Source organism: Malus sylvestris, chromosome 7, assembly GCF_916048215.2.
Source record: "Malus sylvestris chromosome 7, drMalSylv7.2, whole genome shotgun sequence".
NCBI lineage: Eukaryota > Viridiplantae > Streptophyta > Magnoliopsida > Rosales > Rosaceae > Malus > Malus sylvestris.
Genome location: NC_062266.1, coordinates 28,441,011 through 28,459,143, shown reverse-complemented (window position 1 = coordinate 28,459,143; position 18,133 = coordinate 28,441,011). Strand labels below are relative to the sequence as shown.

The window sequence follows — 18,133 nt, the reverse complement described above, 5'->3', positions numbered from 1 at the left end:
GCCACAAGCTCCATCTTAGCCGTTATCGGTTTCGATATGTCGGCTTGGTCTTCTACAACCATATCTATTTTCATAGATTTTTCATTAGGTGGGGCCATTGTTTGGCCTTCATCAACGTGTATGATTTGTTCTTCCTTGGTTGTAGTAGGGTGAGTGTGCTTTGTAGAGGGGATTTGACACATTTGATCTATCAACTTTCTCAAAGTTTCTCCAAAAGTTGTATAGCTTTCCTCCACTTTTCTAAAACACTTAGTCACCTCTTCACCATATTCGATGCTTGCCACATGGAGTTTGGACACCTTCTCTAATTTGCCCACATCCTCTTTGTAGAGCTTTTCATCCGGATGATCATGAGTTGGCATCTCATATATTGGCTCTATGTACTCATTGGAAGCCTTTTGATACTCAAACCCATTTGTTGGCCTATCATAATATTCATGAATATGATTGTCTTCAAAACAATAATAACCTTCATCATAGCCATAAGTTGGCCAATCTTCAAGATTATTATTTATTTGATGGCCATGAGTTGGCCGACAATCATGTTCCATGGGACTTAAGTACTCTTCAGCCATGTACCCATAAGTTGGCAACTCATAGGTTGGCTCTATATGATAGCCATAGCTTGGGCGCTCTTCAACACCATCATCCTCCTCATACTCCGAAAAAGCATATTGAGAAAAATCATGAACATAAGGATTGTTCATAATCTAACTCTATATAAGGAATCCCACCAAGCGTGCCAAAATATGTTTGCTCCCTAAATCCGCCATGGTGCCTTGCGGGCAAGCCGGGGATTTACTTCACATACGAGATTGGTGGGTGCGGGCGTGCCACTACTAGATGCCGCTAGTAGACGGGATTTGAATGATTGAGGTTGCGCCTTTTGACTTCAAATTAAGAGATTGTATCATTTGAGTGGGAGTTGCTCAAATCAAGGTTCTTTCTTTGCCTTAAAAATAAGGACTTTACTTATATGGAGAGATAGAACAATATGTAAATGACAAAGGAAAGTGAATGACTAATATTGTAGATTACTTGTAAATTAAATGACTGAAGATGAGTTGTACATGAAAACTACAAAGGAAATCGATACTGCAAGTGAGCAGCAGAGCTAATAAACTAGACAAAAGATGGCTTTTGTAAGGGCTGATCCCAAAAGGGATGAAGGCTTGGGCTGACTACAGCTTCGTTTGAAGGCAAATCTGGCTTTGAGCAGAGTTTGGGCTTGTATTTGTTTGTTTGATTGAGTGTCCATAATCCTTGTGCTTATACTCCTTTATATAGAGATCTGGAGGAAACCCCCCTGCTGAAGACACTGCATCTGCCCGAAAGAAACTTGGGCAGTTTGTATTTCACTTGCCAACTTGCATGGAGAAATAATATTAAAAGGGGAACTTGCATTTCTACCACATGCTTTTATCACATGTCTTCCCACTTGTAATAAACTAACATTTAAAAGAAGCAAGTTGGCTTCTTTCACATGTTCTCTACATCCACATCCGTATGTTGCCTTCCAACCCATTTACAAGCATGCAATTTGTTGATTAAACAAAGGCTTGACAAACCTCCACCACCCAAACAAATGGGAGAAACAATATTATAGTGTCAAACCCCTTCACTTGATAGCTAAATATCTTCAAAGTTAGTCTTCTTGCTCATTAATCCTCCAAATGCCACATTTTACCCAAATAGCCCAAATAAGTAAAAATTGGTATATTTTGAGTGCAAACATGGGGGGTTTGAAAACTGAACGGAAACTGCTACGCAGAAAACTAAACGTCCGAACGTGGTGGTTTTTCAATACATATTTATGTGTGGTTATTGTTTTTTTACCAGTTTATCCTCATTTTTTGAAATTTTTTGGGTTTGGTTGTGAAGAAAACAAAGGGACTTTCTTGGCATTTTGAAATGCTTCACCTATTTGACCTTCTCCCTTTATATATATAGATTCATTTCAACAACAACTTACACGTTTTTCGGCTGTTTCGAAGGCACAGTAACCGCTAAAGTCTGCAATTTTCTCATCAATTGCTTTATTCTTATTTCCTGATCTTGTTTATTTGTATATTGTTTGAATTTTAAAAATTCGTACTCGAAATTTGTTAGGTATATTTTATCATATACAATTGTGTTATTATTGTTCTATTTGTTAGGTCCAACCAGTGGCGAAGCCAGGAATTATCGGAGGGAGGGGCGAAATGTAAAAGGATAAAAGGCGATCACTTGAAGAAATAATTGAATTTCAATGAGACATCCTTAAACTAGTTACCTCCTTGAAGTTGTTTAATTGAGTTCGTAGATTCAGATTTAATTATGATCCACTAATTCAGTGGTTTTGTTTAACCAACAAGAGCACCAAAAAAGCAAGTAGATGATGACAAACTACAAGATGTATAATGACAAACTACAAGATGCATAATGACATTGAAAAAAGGGAATTAACCCAAAAAGCTTGAGTTATTTCTTCAAACCAACTCAAATTATTCAACAAAAACAGTACTAATCTTGTGAAACCAAAACTCTCTTTTGCTCATCTTTTGGACATTATCCTCCTGCCACTCACGATACATCGAAAAGTGTTCCAATGGCACCTTCAGATCCACAATACCTTCATTGTCAAACCTAACAAAATACAAGCAACAATCTTGCAAGAAAAATACACACCATTTCCATTATACTAATTGCTGCGAAATTCCAAATTCAGCTAATCCAATTCCTAAGGACTTCATATTGGTGTTTTCAACATTAATATTTGTCCCTTTCAAAAAAGAGTCCTTATGTTATTTTTCATTCAGCAAACAAAATACAATCTTTCCTATTCATATTCAATTATCAATTAAATAAAACTATGGTTTTGAGAAACAGAATCCAAACACAATTAAAACAACCCAGAATTCAATTTTTCTTTACACCCATTAGAAAAAACATAAATCTTCAAAACCCATAAAAAGTTAAAGAATTACCTGTTTGAGTAAAGAGATGGATCAAACATGTTTGTGGGATGTGTGGTCAAAACAGTTGATTAGAGCAGACACGGCTGGGATTTAGGGGGGTTGAATAGTGTGCCTGGGATTTGGGGGCACACACAACTCTGGGCTCACTGGTTTTCAAAAGGGAAAGGGACTGAACGGGGGAGTGAGGGTGGAGGTAAGTGGGGACAAGTCGTTCCCCCTTTAATTAATTTTTTTTTTCAATCACTAAACGAAACAGCGTCATTTTAGTTAAAGAATATTTTAATTTTTTTAATCACTACAGTAAACGGTGTCATTTTGTTTAAGGGTTTTCAGAAAAAAAAAAATTTAGAACATTGCTGCACAGCGCAACTGTTCGCAGCAACAGCAACCCAGAAAACCATAAGTTGCCATAACTTCCGACAGGACCAGAAGGGCGGAACCACCGCTTTTGGGCTTGATTTTCTGCGAGAGGAGGGGCGGCTGCCCTTCATTGCTCCTCTGTAGCTTCGCCACTGGGTCCAACTGTTTGTCTAATTAAAAGATTTAGAACTATCAATTAATTTTTTAGAAAAAGAGATAATGATGATAAATTAGAGAGCGATACACCTTCTGCATCTATTGAAGAGGTTCTAAAGGTATTATTTGATTGATAGGTCAATTTGACTTGTATTGACTCTACCCATTTCTACAACAAGTACTAAACGAGCTTTTTCAGCAATAAATCTTATTAAAACAAGACTTCGCAACAAGATAGAGAGTGGGTTTCTAGCAGACTCGATGGTTGTCTACATTAAAAAAAAAAAAAGCTTGCTAAAAATGTTGATTCAGATGAAATAACAAAGGATTTCAATTATATTAAGGATTGAAGGGCACAACTTCAATAGGTTCTTTTTCTTCTTTTTATTTGCTAAGTTGAATATGATTGAAGATTGATGATATATGTTTTCTTTTTATTGCAAATTTAAATGATTTCTTTGTTAAATCTAGTTGAAACTTGAGTTATGCAGAGTTATAATTTCTTAAACTCGACAATTTCTGACACGAAAATAACATGTTTCGAGTCAACACGATAACTAATCGGGTCATTATAAGGTTATCCATTAATAATGGGTTCTTAACGGGTATACACGCGGGTAGCACTGATAGGATTAAAAGCACACCACAAAGTAGCACACAAATATCCTATTGATTTTCCTTATTAGCACTAAGATTTTTCAATTGTAGCATATGAAAATAAGGGTCTTTCTCTCAGAAGATTATTTTATCTAATTACTTAAAATGTCACAAAAACTGGTTGATGTCCCTACTGACCATCCACCAAAACAATAATTATTAGACCAACTTACACTAATCTAAAGTCTACGAAATTTTATATGTAGATACTAGACACATAGTCCTACACTTCTACAAATTTTTGGGATTTTTGGAGTTGATTTGATATTTAAATTAAATCGAACAAAAACAGGATAGAAACAAATTTTAAGTAGTTCACAAATTAAGAAAAACGAGTTAGGGGAATTGCTATCCACCACCAAATAATCATGCAAACATGTTATGTTTCATTCAAACTCCTTTTATTTCTGGATGAAGATGCTCAAGTTGGCTCAATGTTAGAACTCAACCTCTTACTCTTTCTTATGTAGTTACCTCCAACCACACCCCTAAATTAAAAACTTTTTATTTGCTTTGCATACAATTTTTCTTTTCTTTTCTTTTTTTTTTTTTTTTTGAACCAATTTTGCACATAACTAAATACAAACATGAAATACCCCCACACTTATTCTTTTACCAAACTCCTTCAAAGTACTTCACAAACATTTCTCACAATCTCACATTGCTTACTAGCTAGCTTGGAAAGGGTAAGGAAAAATGTTTAAGGTATAAGGGTAGACATATCTGGTGATAAGAAATAAAAGGCTCAAAATATACGCCTCAAATTGGCAATCTAATGATATCATTTTTCTTTAGGAAACATGCTTATTTGGGCCATGGTGATAAACCTAATGCCTCTATCCTTTTCAAGTTCATGTAATCAAATCACAAACATTTCGAAAGATCATTACGCAAGTTCTAGAGATGTAAGTCACATAAGTTCATCACACATGAAAGAATATGAGTGTATGAAAAATGCACACACTTTCATAGGCTCAAAAACTCACATAGGTTGTATATGGTCACTATATTCACATGCGAGGCTTTAAGTCATACTTTAGTTTCACATCAACAAGGCTATGTGGATTTGGTTTTTCACAGATGATTAAACATGTACAAGCCTAACAAGAGAATAAGGAATTTCACACAACACATGCTTACTAAGTTCTTGATCACCATGGTTCAAATTCAATCCAATTATATCATTGGGTCAGGAAACTAACAAAAATCTAATTCAAAACAATAAAGAAAATAAGACTATTCTTAGATTTTCAAATTTTCTGAATGTTTTTTTTTTTTTGGGTTTTTTTTTAGAGTAAACAAAACTAATTAAGAAAACAAAAACAAGTCAAACAAGTTCTTAGTCGAAGGGACGAAAATTTTCAATTTGGTCATTTTTTAATCCTTACCCCCAAAATTAAACTGGACATTGTCCCCAATGTTAAAAAAAAAAAACACAATAATGCATAAAATAAAAATAAAATAAAATAATAAGAAACAAAATAAAGCATTTAGACTGAAAACTTCCCCAATTTGCAGAAAAATCAAGCGATGAACCCCAAACTCCAATTCTGCAATCAACTCTAATGGTGGACACGATCAAATTTTCCTACAAAGAAAAGGAATAATTCAGTTTAGCATGCAAGAAAATTCAGAAAACAAAAACAAATGGAAAATTGAAAATGACATAAAAAGACAATGAATAGAAATATTGGGTTGTCTCCCAATAAGCGCTTGCTTTTACGTCCGCAGCCGGACGGTACCAAGAGTAATCATCCAAAGGGAGATGGTTCTTGGAGGGGTACAACCTCCACATCATGCTCCGCAAAAGACTCGTAATATGGCTTGAGTCTATGTCCATTCACTTTGAACATGTTTCCGGTCTTTGCACTTTGGATTTCCACTGCACCAAGAGGAAAAATATTAATTATAACAAATGGACCAACCCATCAAGAACGAAGCTTACCTAGAAATAACCGAATGCGAGAATTAAATAGAAGAACTTTTTGTCCAATGACAAAGCTCTTCCTTAAGATCATCTTGTCATGAAATGCCTTTGATTTCTCCTTGTATATTCAACTCATATGCATCATTCCGGATTTCGTCTAACTCATTCAATTGGAGTTTTCTATGCTGTTCGGCAACACTTATGTCCATGGTGTAGGCTTTGATCGCCCAATAAGCTTTGTGTTCTAACTCTACTGGAAGACGGCATGGTTTCCCATAAACTAACCGAAATGAGGACATTCCAATATGAGTCTTATAGGTAGTCCTATACACCCACAATGCATCGTTTAAGCGCATGCTCCAATCCTTCCTACTAGGACTCACAGTTTTCTCCAAAATTTGCTTCACCTCACGGTTTGATACTTCTACTTGACCACTAGTTTGTGGATGATAAGGTGTAGACACCTTATGTGTGACATTGTACTTCCTAAGCAACTCTTCAAATGTTCTATTGCAAAAGTGACTCCCTCCATCACTGATGATTGCTCTAGGTATTCCAAATCTTGCAAAGATGTTAGTCTTAATAAAATCTGAAACAACTCTTGAATCATTAGTTTTGGTGGCTTTTGCTTCCACCCACTTAGAAACATAATCCACAACCAATAAAATGTAAAGAAAACCATTAGAAGATGGAAAAGGTCCCATGAAATTAATGCCCCACACATCAAAGATCTCAACAATCAAAATAGGGGTTTGTGGCATTTGATTTCTTGGGCCCAAGTTACCTGTTTGTTGACAACGATCACATGTTGTACAAAACTCGTACGCATCCTTAAACAAACTATTTCAATAAAAACCACTCTCTAACACCTTAAGAGCTGTCCTCTTTGCTCCAAAATGGCCGCCACATGCATAAGAATGACAACAAGTTAGAATAGATTTAAACTCAGATTCGGGGACACACCTTCTAATCAATTGATCAGGGCAATATTTCCACAAATAAGGATCACCTCACTCGTAGTATTTGGCGATTTTGACAAGGTTATCTTTCTAAGCACGTGTAAAATCATCCGGAATCTTTTTAGTGACCTTGTAATTGATAATATCTGCATACCAAAGGTCAGTAGCCTTTAATGAAAACAATTGCTCATCTGGAAAACTCTCACGTAAAGGGATGAGATCTTCCTCTATGTTTGAATGCACAAGTCTGCTAAGATGATCTGCTACAACATTCTCACTCCCTTTCTTATCCTTGATCTCCAAGTCAAAATCTTGAAGTAGAAGTATCCATCGAATAAGTCGCGGTTTTGCATATTTTTTTGTGAGTAGATACTTCAAAGTTGCATGGTCAGAAAATACAGTAACTTTAGTTCCAATCAGATAAGATCTAAATTTTTCTAAAGCAAATACAACAGCTAAAAGCTCATTCTCTGTTGCTGAATAATTCAACTGTGCATCATTGAGTGTTTGAGATGCATAATAGATGACATGTGGCACTTTGTTAACATGCTGCCCTAGAACTACACCGACGGCATAGTCTGAAGCATCGCATATCAACTCAAAAGGTAAACTCTAATCTGGTGGCATGATCACATGAGCCGTGGATAACAACTCATTAAGCTTGTTGAATGCTATCACACAATATTCATTCAAATCAAATGTTACATCTTTTTGAAGCAAACAGCACAAGGGTATAGAAATCATTGAGAAGTCCTTCATAAATATACGGTAGAAACCTGCATGTCCAAGAAAAAAACGAACCTCCCTGACAGTAGTAGGGAGGGGTAAAGAACTAACAAGTTCAGATTTATCAAATTCAATTCCATTTTCAGATATGATATGCCTAAGAACTAATCCATGTGAAACCATGAAATGACATTTTTCCCAATTTAAGACCAGATTAGTTTCTTGGCAACTTTTTAAAACTAGAGACAAATTATGTAGACATGTATCAAAAGAATCACCATAAACTGAAAAATCATCCATGAACATTTCAATTATTTTCTCAATCATATCAGAAAAGATACTTACCATACACCTTTGAAGTGTGGCGGGGGCGTTGCAAAGTCCAAACGGCATCCTTCAGTATGCAAATATGCCCAACGGACATGTGGAAGTCATCTTTTCTTAATCCTTCAGAGCAACTGCAATCTGATTATATCCAAAATAGCCATCAAGAAAGCAATAATGAGAATGACTAACTAACATTTCTAACATTTGATCAATGAATAGGACTGGAAAGTGATCCTTGCGTGTGGTGCTGTTTATCTTCCGATAGTCTGTACAGACTCTCCAACTATTTTGCACACGTGTAGGCACTAGCTCATTAGCTTCATTCTTAACAACTGTGACTCCAGATCGATTCAGAACTACTTGAACGGGGCTCACCCACTTACTGTTTGAGATAGGATATATGATGCCAACATCAAGAAGTTTGATAACCTCTTTCTTAACGACCTCTATCATGAGTGGGTTCAAACGACGTTAAGCTTCCCTTGTTGGTTTTGCACTTTCCTCCAACAGAATCCTATGCATACATGTAGCTGGATTTGTACCTTTGATATCTGCAATACTCCAAGCTATGACAGTTTGTGATCCTTCAGTACCCGGATCAGTTTCTCCCTCTTTTCTGCTGTGAGTTGTGATGATATGATGGCTAGTAATGTTTCATCATTTCCCAAAAATGCGTACTTCAAATGTTCAGGAATCGGTTTAAGCTCCAATTTGGGTGCCTGAATCACAGAAGGAAGAGTTTTTTCATTAGAAGTAGGAAGAGAAATAAAATAGGAAGAAAACTTACCACGAATTGGTGAAAGAGACTCAAGAGCGGCCACTGTTTGGATTAATTCTTCTTCAATGTGCTCGTAATAATTAAGATTTCCATGTGTAATGCTATGCACTAATGCCTTCTCTAAATTATCTTATCCCACACCTTGATTAAAACAATCATGCACAAAATAGTCAAACACATCAATAGACAAACAAGATTCAAAATCACTAGGGTACCTCATAGCATTGAAGATTCTGAACTTGACGTTTTCTCCATCACTTTCCATGGTTAAGGTACCATCGTAGACATCAATCTTCGTACGTGCCGTTCTAAGGAATGGTCTTCCCAATATAAGAGAAAGTGCAGTAGGCATAGGGTCATGTTCCATCTCAAGAACTAAAAAGTCAGTGGGAAAAATGAGTTCATTCACTTGCACAAGTACATCCTCCAATAGGCATTTGGGATATCTATTTGAACGATCTGCCAACTGGATTACTACCTTTGTTTCCTTCAAGTCTCCAAGGTTCAATGATTCATACACTGAATATGGCATCAAATTGATGGATGCACCCAAATCACACAATGTTCTCCCAAACACTTTCCCTCTGATTAATGCCACAGTTTCCTGATCATTGAATCTTCTCTTGTTCGTACAAAGCTCTTTAAGGAACCTTGCTTACTTAGGCACTTGTTTTATGGCATCTAAAAGAGGTAAGTTCACTTGGACTTTCCGGAAAGTATCCAAGATTTCCTTATCAGATTGCTATTTCTTAGACTTCATAAACCTATGAGGAAAAGAAACAGGTACACATGAGTTAAATGAATTTTGAACTTCTTTACTTACCTTATTAGAATCTTTTGTGTTCAATTCTGTAGCTTTAGGAGACTTTGTAGTTTCTATTGAAGCCTCATCTTGCTCAAGATTTTTGGTTTGTAGCTCTCTTTGCTCATTTGTATCTTTTCTAGTCCTCTTTTGCATCCTTGGCTACTTAAAAACTTCTTTTCCACTCCTTAAAGTCACAACATTCATCTGCTCCGCATTTGGATTCACCACGGTCTGGCTAGGCAACCTTCATAGTTGGTGTTGTTGCCCCATCAAACTTGCTAACTAACTCATTTGGCGCTCAAGGTTTTCAATTGCTTTGTCTGTTTTCTGTTGATGAGATTGAGTAGAGTTAGCTAAAGAAGCAATTAAATCCTCAAGAGACTTACTTGGAGCTTGGTGTTGTTAAGGCTGAAATGGTGTCTGTGGTCTTGCTTGAAAGAAGCCAGGTGGACGGTTATAGTTGTTGGGAACAGATTGTTGTCTGTTGTCTTGATTGTTCCACGTTAAGTGTGGATGATCGCGTCACCCCGCATTATAGTTGTTGGAGTATGGATCATACTTTTACCTTTGTTGCCCCTAAAACCCTCATAACGCATTAGCTTGCTCAAGACCACATTGATCCATCAATGAAGGGCACATGTCTGTGGCATGTCCCATCATTGAACATACACCGTACACCTGTTTTAGAGCCCCCATAACCTGTTGCACAAGATTAGTCAAGTTAGCTAATTGTAATTCAATACTAGAATTAGCACTTACCTCATTAACTTTCTTAAGAGGTAGCTCATTTCTCCCTCCAAATTGTCGTGTGTTGCCAGCAATGTTCTTTAATAATGCCTTAGCATTTGCAACCAAATGTGTGAATCGCTCATAGTAATCTTCAAAGGGTTCTCCATGTTGTTGTCGGATTGCACATATATCTTTCCTTATGCTTGCAGCTTTTGTGGCCGAAAATATTGCTCCAAGAATGCTTGCTTCACCTGGTTCCATGTGTTCATTGATCCCGGAGGTAAATTGTAAAGCCACTCATTTGCCTTAGCTTCTAATGTAAATGGGAATGCCCTCAACTTGACTTGCTCCTCATCAACATTTGTTGGTCTCATTCTCGAGCATACCACGTGAAACTCCATGAGATGCTTGTTGGCATCCTCTGTTGAAAAGCCATGGAACTTAGGCAAGTAGTGAATCATGCCGGACTTTAGCTCAAATCCTCCTTCTGCATTTGGATATGTGATGCACAATAGTTGTTGATCTGTATTTGGCATTGCAAACTCCCTCAAAGTACGGTTATCAGCCATGCCTTCTTGTGGTTCTTCCTCCTCTTCCAAACTCAAATGTGGTGGAGAAGATGGTGGTAAAGACACTGATGCACGTTTCTGCTTGATTTTTCTCTGAAGCTTTCGCAAGTGGTCGTTCAAGCTCAGGATCGTAGGAAGCTAGATCAATGCTCTTGGACCTTCGAGTATGCATATACTACGAAGAGTACCTGGAATAAAAAGAAAAACAAAAACACTAATTAGGCAAGAAAATAAAACAATAGAAAAATAAGTAATTAGAAATAACAATCCCCGGCGACACGGCGCCAAAAATTTGATAGGATTAAAAGCACACCACAAAGTAGCACACAAATGTCCTATTGATTTTCCTTATTAACACTAAGATTTTTCAATTGTAGCATATGAAAATATGGGTCTTTCCCGCAAAAGATTGTTTTATCTAACTACTTAAAATGTCACAAAAACTGGTTGATGTCCCTACTGACAAGCCACCAAAAAATAATTATTAGACTGACTTACACTAATCTAAAGTCTATGAAATTTTACATCCAGACACTAGACACATAGAGCTACACTTCTACAAATTTTTGGGATTTTTGGAGTTGATTTGCTATTTAAATTAAATCAAACAAAAACAGGACAGAAACAAATTTTAAGTAGTTCACAAATTAAGAAAAACAAGTTAGGGGAATTGCTATCCACCACCAAATAATCATGCAAACATGTTATGTTTCATTCAAACTCCTTTTATTTCTGGATGAAGATGTTCAAGTTGGCTCAATGTTAGAACTCAACATATTACTCTTTCTTATGTAGTATGTTAAGAGAATGGCATTTTCAACTTAACTTAGTCCCTAGCATGCAATCTAGAATGGCATGTTCATAGATTTAACAAATATAAATCATTAAGAACAAAAAGAGTTTGAGTCATCACAAGGCATCGTAAGTACTGACGTTGTCTTACTTATCCTACAAATTAGTTCACATGTTAATCGCAATTAACAAGTACTACTCTAGAACATATGTAGGTCATCATTCGACAAGGGCAGGCACACACATATTCATAGCATTAGAATCCTAGATATGCTTACTAAGTATGCATCCGTAGAAAACACATAAAGAATTCATCAATGAGACTAGTAGTGAATTAATTTTCATCAATTCATAAAAATAATTCAAACAAAATGTCATAACAAACTTGCAATCATATTCGGGGCTTCAAAACAGCCCCTAACTACTAAAAATTTAGTTACACATTATTATCAAATAAAACCAAAAGAAAGACATGAGTTTTAGAAGATAAAACCGAGAGAAGAGAATGCCAAGATTTCTGTCACGCCCCAGACCCGGGGTTGGTAGTAAAAACTTGAACCCGAATCCGAAACGTGAACTAAAAACTAAAAATAAAGAAAAGGAAATTGACACAGGTTGGAAAATAAACTCTTCTTATTTAAAATAACTCAATAATTCTTTACAAGGCTAAAATAAATAAATACAAAATTCTATCCTCACACTTAATCTGATCTCATCCCGTCTACCCTCTTAGATTGTTTAGTTCATGAACCTGCATAACAATAGAGGGGTGAGCTTTAATAGCTCAGTAGGGACATAACCTTATTACAGTAAATTGACAATATTAAATTAAGTGTCATAAAATCATGTAATCAAGTGCCAAATCATTATCATCAACAATGCATGAGTGTGATACAATACTCTTCATCTCTACCCGTTAATTCATATAATAAAACACGCGGACCTGCACGTCCCATACCGTGCATTTTACCTCTGCAGTGGTGGTTCAAATGTTTTATTATACAAATTAACCCCCTGTAACTCAATCATCCCAATTTCCCCTTTTGTTAGTCATCTTGCCTAAACTCTTCGTCGCCAGTCCCGAATTACCCTTAAAGAATATGTGCACTGTGAGCTCACCTGAGACCTGGTACCTGCTAAGAGTTTGGCTCAACTACACAAAAGATCATTTCCAACTACCCTCATTTCCAATTCCTTCTCACCTACAAAGTTCCAACCACTTCTGACACATGAGTGATGCACAAGCAACGTTATTACATCTTTCACATGTCACAATATATCTCCATGTCACAATATATATCTCAACGAATAACATTCCAGTAGTACTAACAAGTAAACAACCAACTGAAGCAATAATCCAAACAATGTCCAACCACATTAATCAACCAACACAAATATAGTACTTCACGAGATTTAATAGAATCAACATCTATAAAGGTCTGCCGTATTTCCCCTACCTGGACTCCAAAGCATTGCACAACTCTCTATTACAAGAGTGCACCACTATTGTGATCAATTCCTATTTCACAAGTACAAGCAAATCACTAAAATGCATAACAAATGTAACCCTAGTTGGACTACTTGGTATTACTAATCTAACACCACTTGATTCAAAAGTCATTTTGGTCGATATGAAATAATGCAACTGCAATAGAAGGCGTTTGAATGTAAAAGGATTTAGGAAATAAGCAATATATATATATATAGCTCACTGTATAATACAAGTTCCTCAAAACACTTTGGCTTATATAATTGCATAAAAGCTTTGTCATATTATACATATATACATATATATTTTCCTGGTATGTATCAGTATGAACTATTTTACAAAATAATACTCCAACCGAGTTGGAATTGTAAAAGTCGTTTTATAAGGGTATTACAAATAGACCAACACTTTCAATCAAAACAGGCTTTGCATTATCCAGTACTATATAGTGAACAAACTGATCATACCATACTTGAAATCAAAAGGCTGTAGTTGTAAAAATAGGTATACGTTATATAGAATAGTTTTGCATCAAATAGGTAGCATTATATAAAACCCTTGCATATAAAACTTGTTTTGCAGTTTCTGCCTAAAAGCAACCATGAAAGACAACGATTTACTACATAAAATAGCTAAGCAAAGAACAAAGAGAGCTGCGAATCATTACCCTGCTGCAGGCTGACATCCCAAGCAGGAAGATAAATACGAATAATTCAGCACCCTTCTCTCTGATTCTATTTGATTTCTTAATCCCTTCCTCCTATTTGTCTTCTCTTCTCTCCTCTCTCTCTCTCTCAACATATATATATACAAACACAACCACATGAGCTGCAAAGCATGCATTGCATGCTAGCTTGTGTTCGAAAACAATGGAGTTGATCTCCTATTTATAGGCTACTAAACGGAAACTACAAAGCCCCTTATTGGTTGAAGTTGGCGGCTAACCACAGCTGTTAAGCTAGCTGTAGGCACTGAGGAGAAAGAAGATAGCAACTAATTCAGGTGAGAACACGTGGTCTTAAGTCATAGACCGCAAGAAGAGATGGCAATCTCATTCAAAATATTTGTGTTGGCTTCTAAGTGGCCAGGTGGGTCAGTCAAAACAAACTAATTATATATACATACATATAAATGCATACGTACATGTACATATAAATACATACATATAAATACATACGTATATGTACATATGTATACACATTAAATACGGGATCTTACAATTTCCTTCTTCCTTTCCTTCCTTTCCGCAAAGCTGCCTTGTCCTCTTTCTTTTCTATTTTTTTATTTTTCCTTTCTCTTCTTTTTCCAACGCTACAACCTACAGCCTTTCCCCTTTTTAACTTGCTGCCCCATTTTCTTCTCCTTAACTCACCCACTAACAGCCATTTAGTGATGGCAATAAGTGAGAGGAAATGGTAAAATAATTGTAACTCTTTGGGTAGCCTTTATGCTAATTACTCCCACTTAATCCTCATCTTTATTTTCATTTCCTCTGATATTTGAATAGGTGTCAGTTGGCTTGTTCTTGGCTGCATCAGTTTTGGCTGCTAGATTTATTAGGTTTATTGCTTTCATTGCAGTTACAAACTGCTCAGTCTCTTGTGAACCTTTCAGTGTTAAAACGGCCATAACTTCTTCTACAAAAATGATATTAACAATCCGCGAAATGCTCCAGAAAATAGACATCCGTAGCTTTCCAAGCATATAAGGTCATTCTCTAATTCATTTTGATCTGTTAACAACTTTCTTCCAAAGTCAGCTGACCTGCACAGCCAGTTTTGACGAATTTGTTACTTAAAATCCCACTTGTGCTATTTTTCTTTTCTTTGCTTGACAAATCCTAGAAAACACAAAAACAAAGTAATTAGCTCAAAATATAAGGAACTAACTAAGAAAAGACAAGTGAATTTGATGTAAAATATATATAAATATGAGCTTATCAAGCACGTGGGTAACCCGTTTCAACCCGTTAAGAAAAAACTTATTTTGATAATTTTAAAGTTTAATTACCAAAAGATTTATTATAAAATACAATAGTCATATTAATATATACAATATATTCTATATTAAATATATAGTTTTGTATTATTATTCTATATAAGTTAAAAAAAACGTTTTAGTCATTATTTATTTTTATTATGAGAGTTCCTTATTATCATTACTAGGATAAATTTTACTTAACATGTTGTTGTCCAAAATTAAAATAAACTAGTATAGTATTTGTATAGCAAGAACTAAGAAGACATACATACAAGTATGAAAAATGTGAAAGAATATATAAACACTTGTGATTCATCATTATTCATCCACGAGTAGATAATGGTTACACTTACATTATTGTTTAGATTTTTAAAATCCTCCAAACCCTCATGAATAATGTTTTTTATTTGAGGGAAAAATTAATAATAATTATTGCAGAAGTGTAAAAAATGTAAAAAAAAAATTACAATCACTCATAGTGACAAGCTTTACAACTTTTATGAAGGGGTTAGCTTTGAAATCCAACACTATAATCCATAAACCTTGATTTTTATTTAACCATCGATTGTCATTTACGTTTTATTCCTCTGACTGAATTTCATTTTAAAATTTTTCTTTTTGGAAAACATGATCATCTGGCAGATGTAAGAAGATGAACAGTTCAGATCTTTGATACCACTTTTCAATATTTACAGTTAACTGAAATATGAGTCGATGTCATATAGTTTGTAGAAACATTATAAACATCGAGTAATATTTTCACTAACCGTAAAACTTTGAATATAATATCAACGATCCAAACCATTCATCTTCCTACATTCTCTGATAGATCATGTTTTCAAAAAAGAAAATATGAAGAAGAAAAAAAACAAAATTTGATGAGAACAATGAAGCGTAAATGTAAACAACAATCAATGTTTAAATTTTGATTTATGATTTATATGATTATAATGGCGAATTTCGAAGTTAAGCTCTTCATGAAAGTTGTAAAGTTTGTCATTACAAGCGTTTATATATATTTTTCTATATTTTTTACACTTCTACATTAATTAAAAAACTATTAAAGACTTTACTTAAATAACAGTCGTAAGATAAATGAGAGTAAATTTGTATCGTTGGATTCTATTTCACTTATATTATTAGAGCTTGTTTGGACGAAAAAATCCCTTCTCTATTCCAATATTTTCCAATTTTACCATTTGATCAATTTAGGTAAGCGAAAATATACTTTTAAAAAATGCATTTTTATGTTTTGGATGTGACAATATGGTATTATATACTTATTTAGTATTATATTTTTCATTTGATTATTTATTGGTTTAAAATATATTTTCCTTAACGGGTAGGGTTACATTACCTGTTAATATTATGGGGCCAATTTCGGGTCAGGTCATTTTACCCGTTTATTTTAACGGGTGTTACACGACACGCCCCCCGTTAAGATATCGGGTATGACACAAACACGGAAAACACGACACAAACACATAGTTCAAAATTTACTTTTAGGTTTATTAGTATACAGCTTTATGTAGGTAACAAAAAAAAAATTAAGCATTTGATTTCATAATAATGATTTTATCTTACCCACTCACCAAATAATTCTTAAATCCGCTATTGCACACAGCCACTGCCGGCGCCGATGAGCTGAGCAATAAACTCATCTTTATGAAGGCGACAACGAAGACTACGCGTCGGTGAGGAGCTTTGATGCGTTGCGGGCCTGCTGCGTATGTTCTTGATCAATTAGTCAAATTCACGTCTAATTAACACAAATGTTATAAGAAAATTAAACCGCCTCCAATTCAGCATCATTCATCTTCTTCTTCCGAATCAGTGCTGCCGCGTGCAATGTTTTGTGTTTATGGAAACTGCCGCGTCACAGATGTTATATATTGATTGGAGAATCATCGGCGGTAAGGCCGCCACCGTGTCCTTAAACTAAGGTGGGTTATCCACCTCCACCTCAGCAGGCCTCAACCCTCCTCCTCAAGCCTACCGTCCCCAAGCGTACCCACCAGCTGGATACCCTCCTGCTGCCCATCATACGCCATCTGGTAATTGTTCCTTACATGTAATAAGTCATTTTTTATCGTGAATAACTCATAAATGTGTGAAGAAACTTTTCTTTTCGTAAATTTTAACGGGTTACGTATTAAACTGATTTGCAAATCAATGAGTTAGATTTGCATATTGTAAGATTGGATATTCTCACAAAAATCATGGCTGAATTAAATTCCTTACTGTCCATTTTGTGTATGATTACGATTAATGTTATAATTACCATATATGTGTATAACATCCATTGAAATGTATCTTTAATTGAGATGAAGTTCATGCACTACTAGTCGTATCATGTATTACAAAATATCATATATTGTTGGAATTCTTCCAACATATATAAATGTTGCATGACTAACAGAATTGTTGATTATTGAAACAAATTATATATGTAAGGTTTTATAGCCAAAATGGTCCCTGAGATTTGCATAACACATCATTTTGGTCCTTGAGATTGAAAATCAATAGAAATGGTCTCTGAGATTGTCCACCATCCATTATTTTAGTCATTCCGTTAAAAACTCGGTTAAGTGTTCCAGAGCTCTTGGCCGGAAGTTTGGGCAATTTTCAAAGCTTCGTAACTCAATTGTTTCTTAACCAAATTCAACCCATATTATATCAAAATGAAGATAGGAAAGTGTAGAACAAGATTATACCTATTTGTAAGCCCAATAGTTGTCATAGATGGCCGGAAAATAGCCTGAAATGTGACTGGTCAGCAGGAAAACCGGAAAACTCGCTGGAAACTGGGTAAATTTTAAACGTTCATAACTTCTTCAATACTCAATGAAATAGAGTGATTCAAAAATGAAAATCATACTTCTCAATGAGAAAAAAGAGAACGGTACCTTTCTTGATGGCTAA

The 18,133-nt window shown here is 35.3% G+C and overlaps 1 protein-coding gene and 2 long non-coding RNA genes across 3 annotated transcripts; all 3 read right to left on the bottom strand.

Annotated features, from left to right (window-relative positions):
* Positions 1-2,282: 2,282 nt before the first annotated feature.
* LOC126630529 (uncharacterized) lies at positions 2,283-3,141 on the bottom strand. The gene is made up of 2 exons (XR_007626026.1): positions 2,967-3,141; positions 2,283-2,761 (listed from the first exon to the last, which is right to left on the bottom strand). It is a non-coding gene; the product is annotated as an uncharacterized LOC126630529 (long non-coding RNA).
* A 7,096-nt stretch (positions 3,142-10,237) lies between these two features.
* LOC126630255 (uncharacterized) lies at positions 10,238-10,950 on the bottom strand. Its single transcript, XM_050300355.1, has 3 exons — positions 10,633-10,950; positions 10,412-10,489; positions 10,238-10,351 (listed from the first exon to the last, which is right to left on the bottom strand). The coding sequence occupies exons 1-3, from the start codon at positions 10,948-10,950 to the stop codon at positions 10,238-10,240; spliced, it is 510 nt and encodes a 169-aa protein (XP_050156312.1).
* A 1,407-nt stretch (positions 10,951-12,357) lies between these two features.
* On the bottom strand, positions 12,358-14,075 carry LOC126630335 (uncharacterized). The gene is made up of 2 exons (XR_007625954.1): positions 13,899-14,075; positions 12,358-12,493 (listed from the first exon to the last, which is right to left on the bottom strand). It is a non-coding gene; the product is annotated as an uncharacterized LOC126630335 (long non-coding RNA).
* Positions 14,076-18,133: the final 4,058 nt, after the last annotated feature.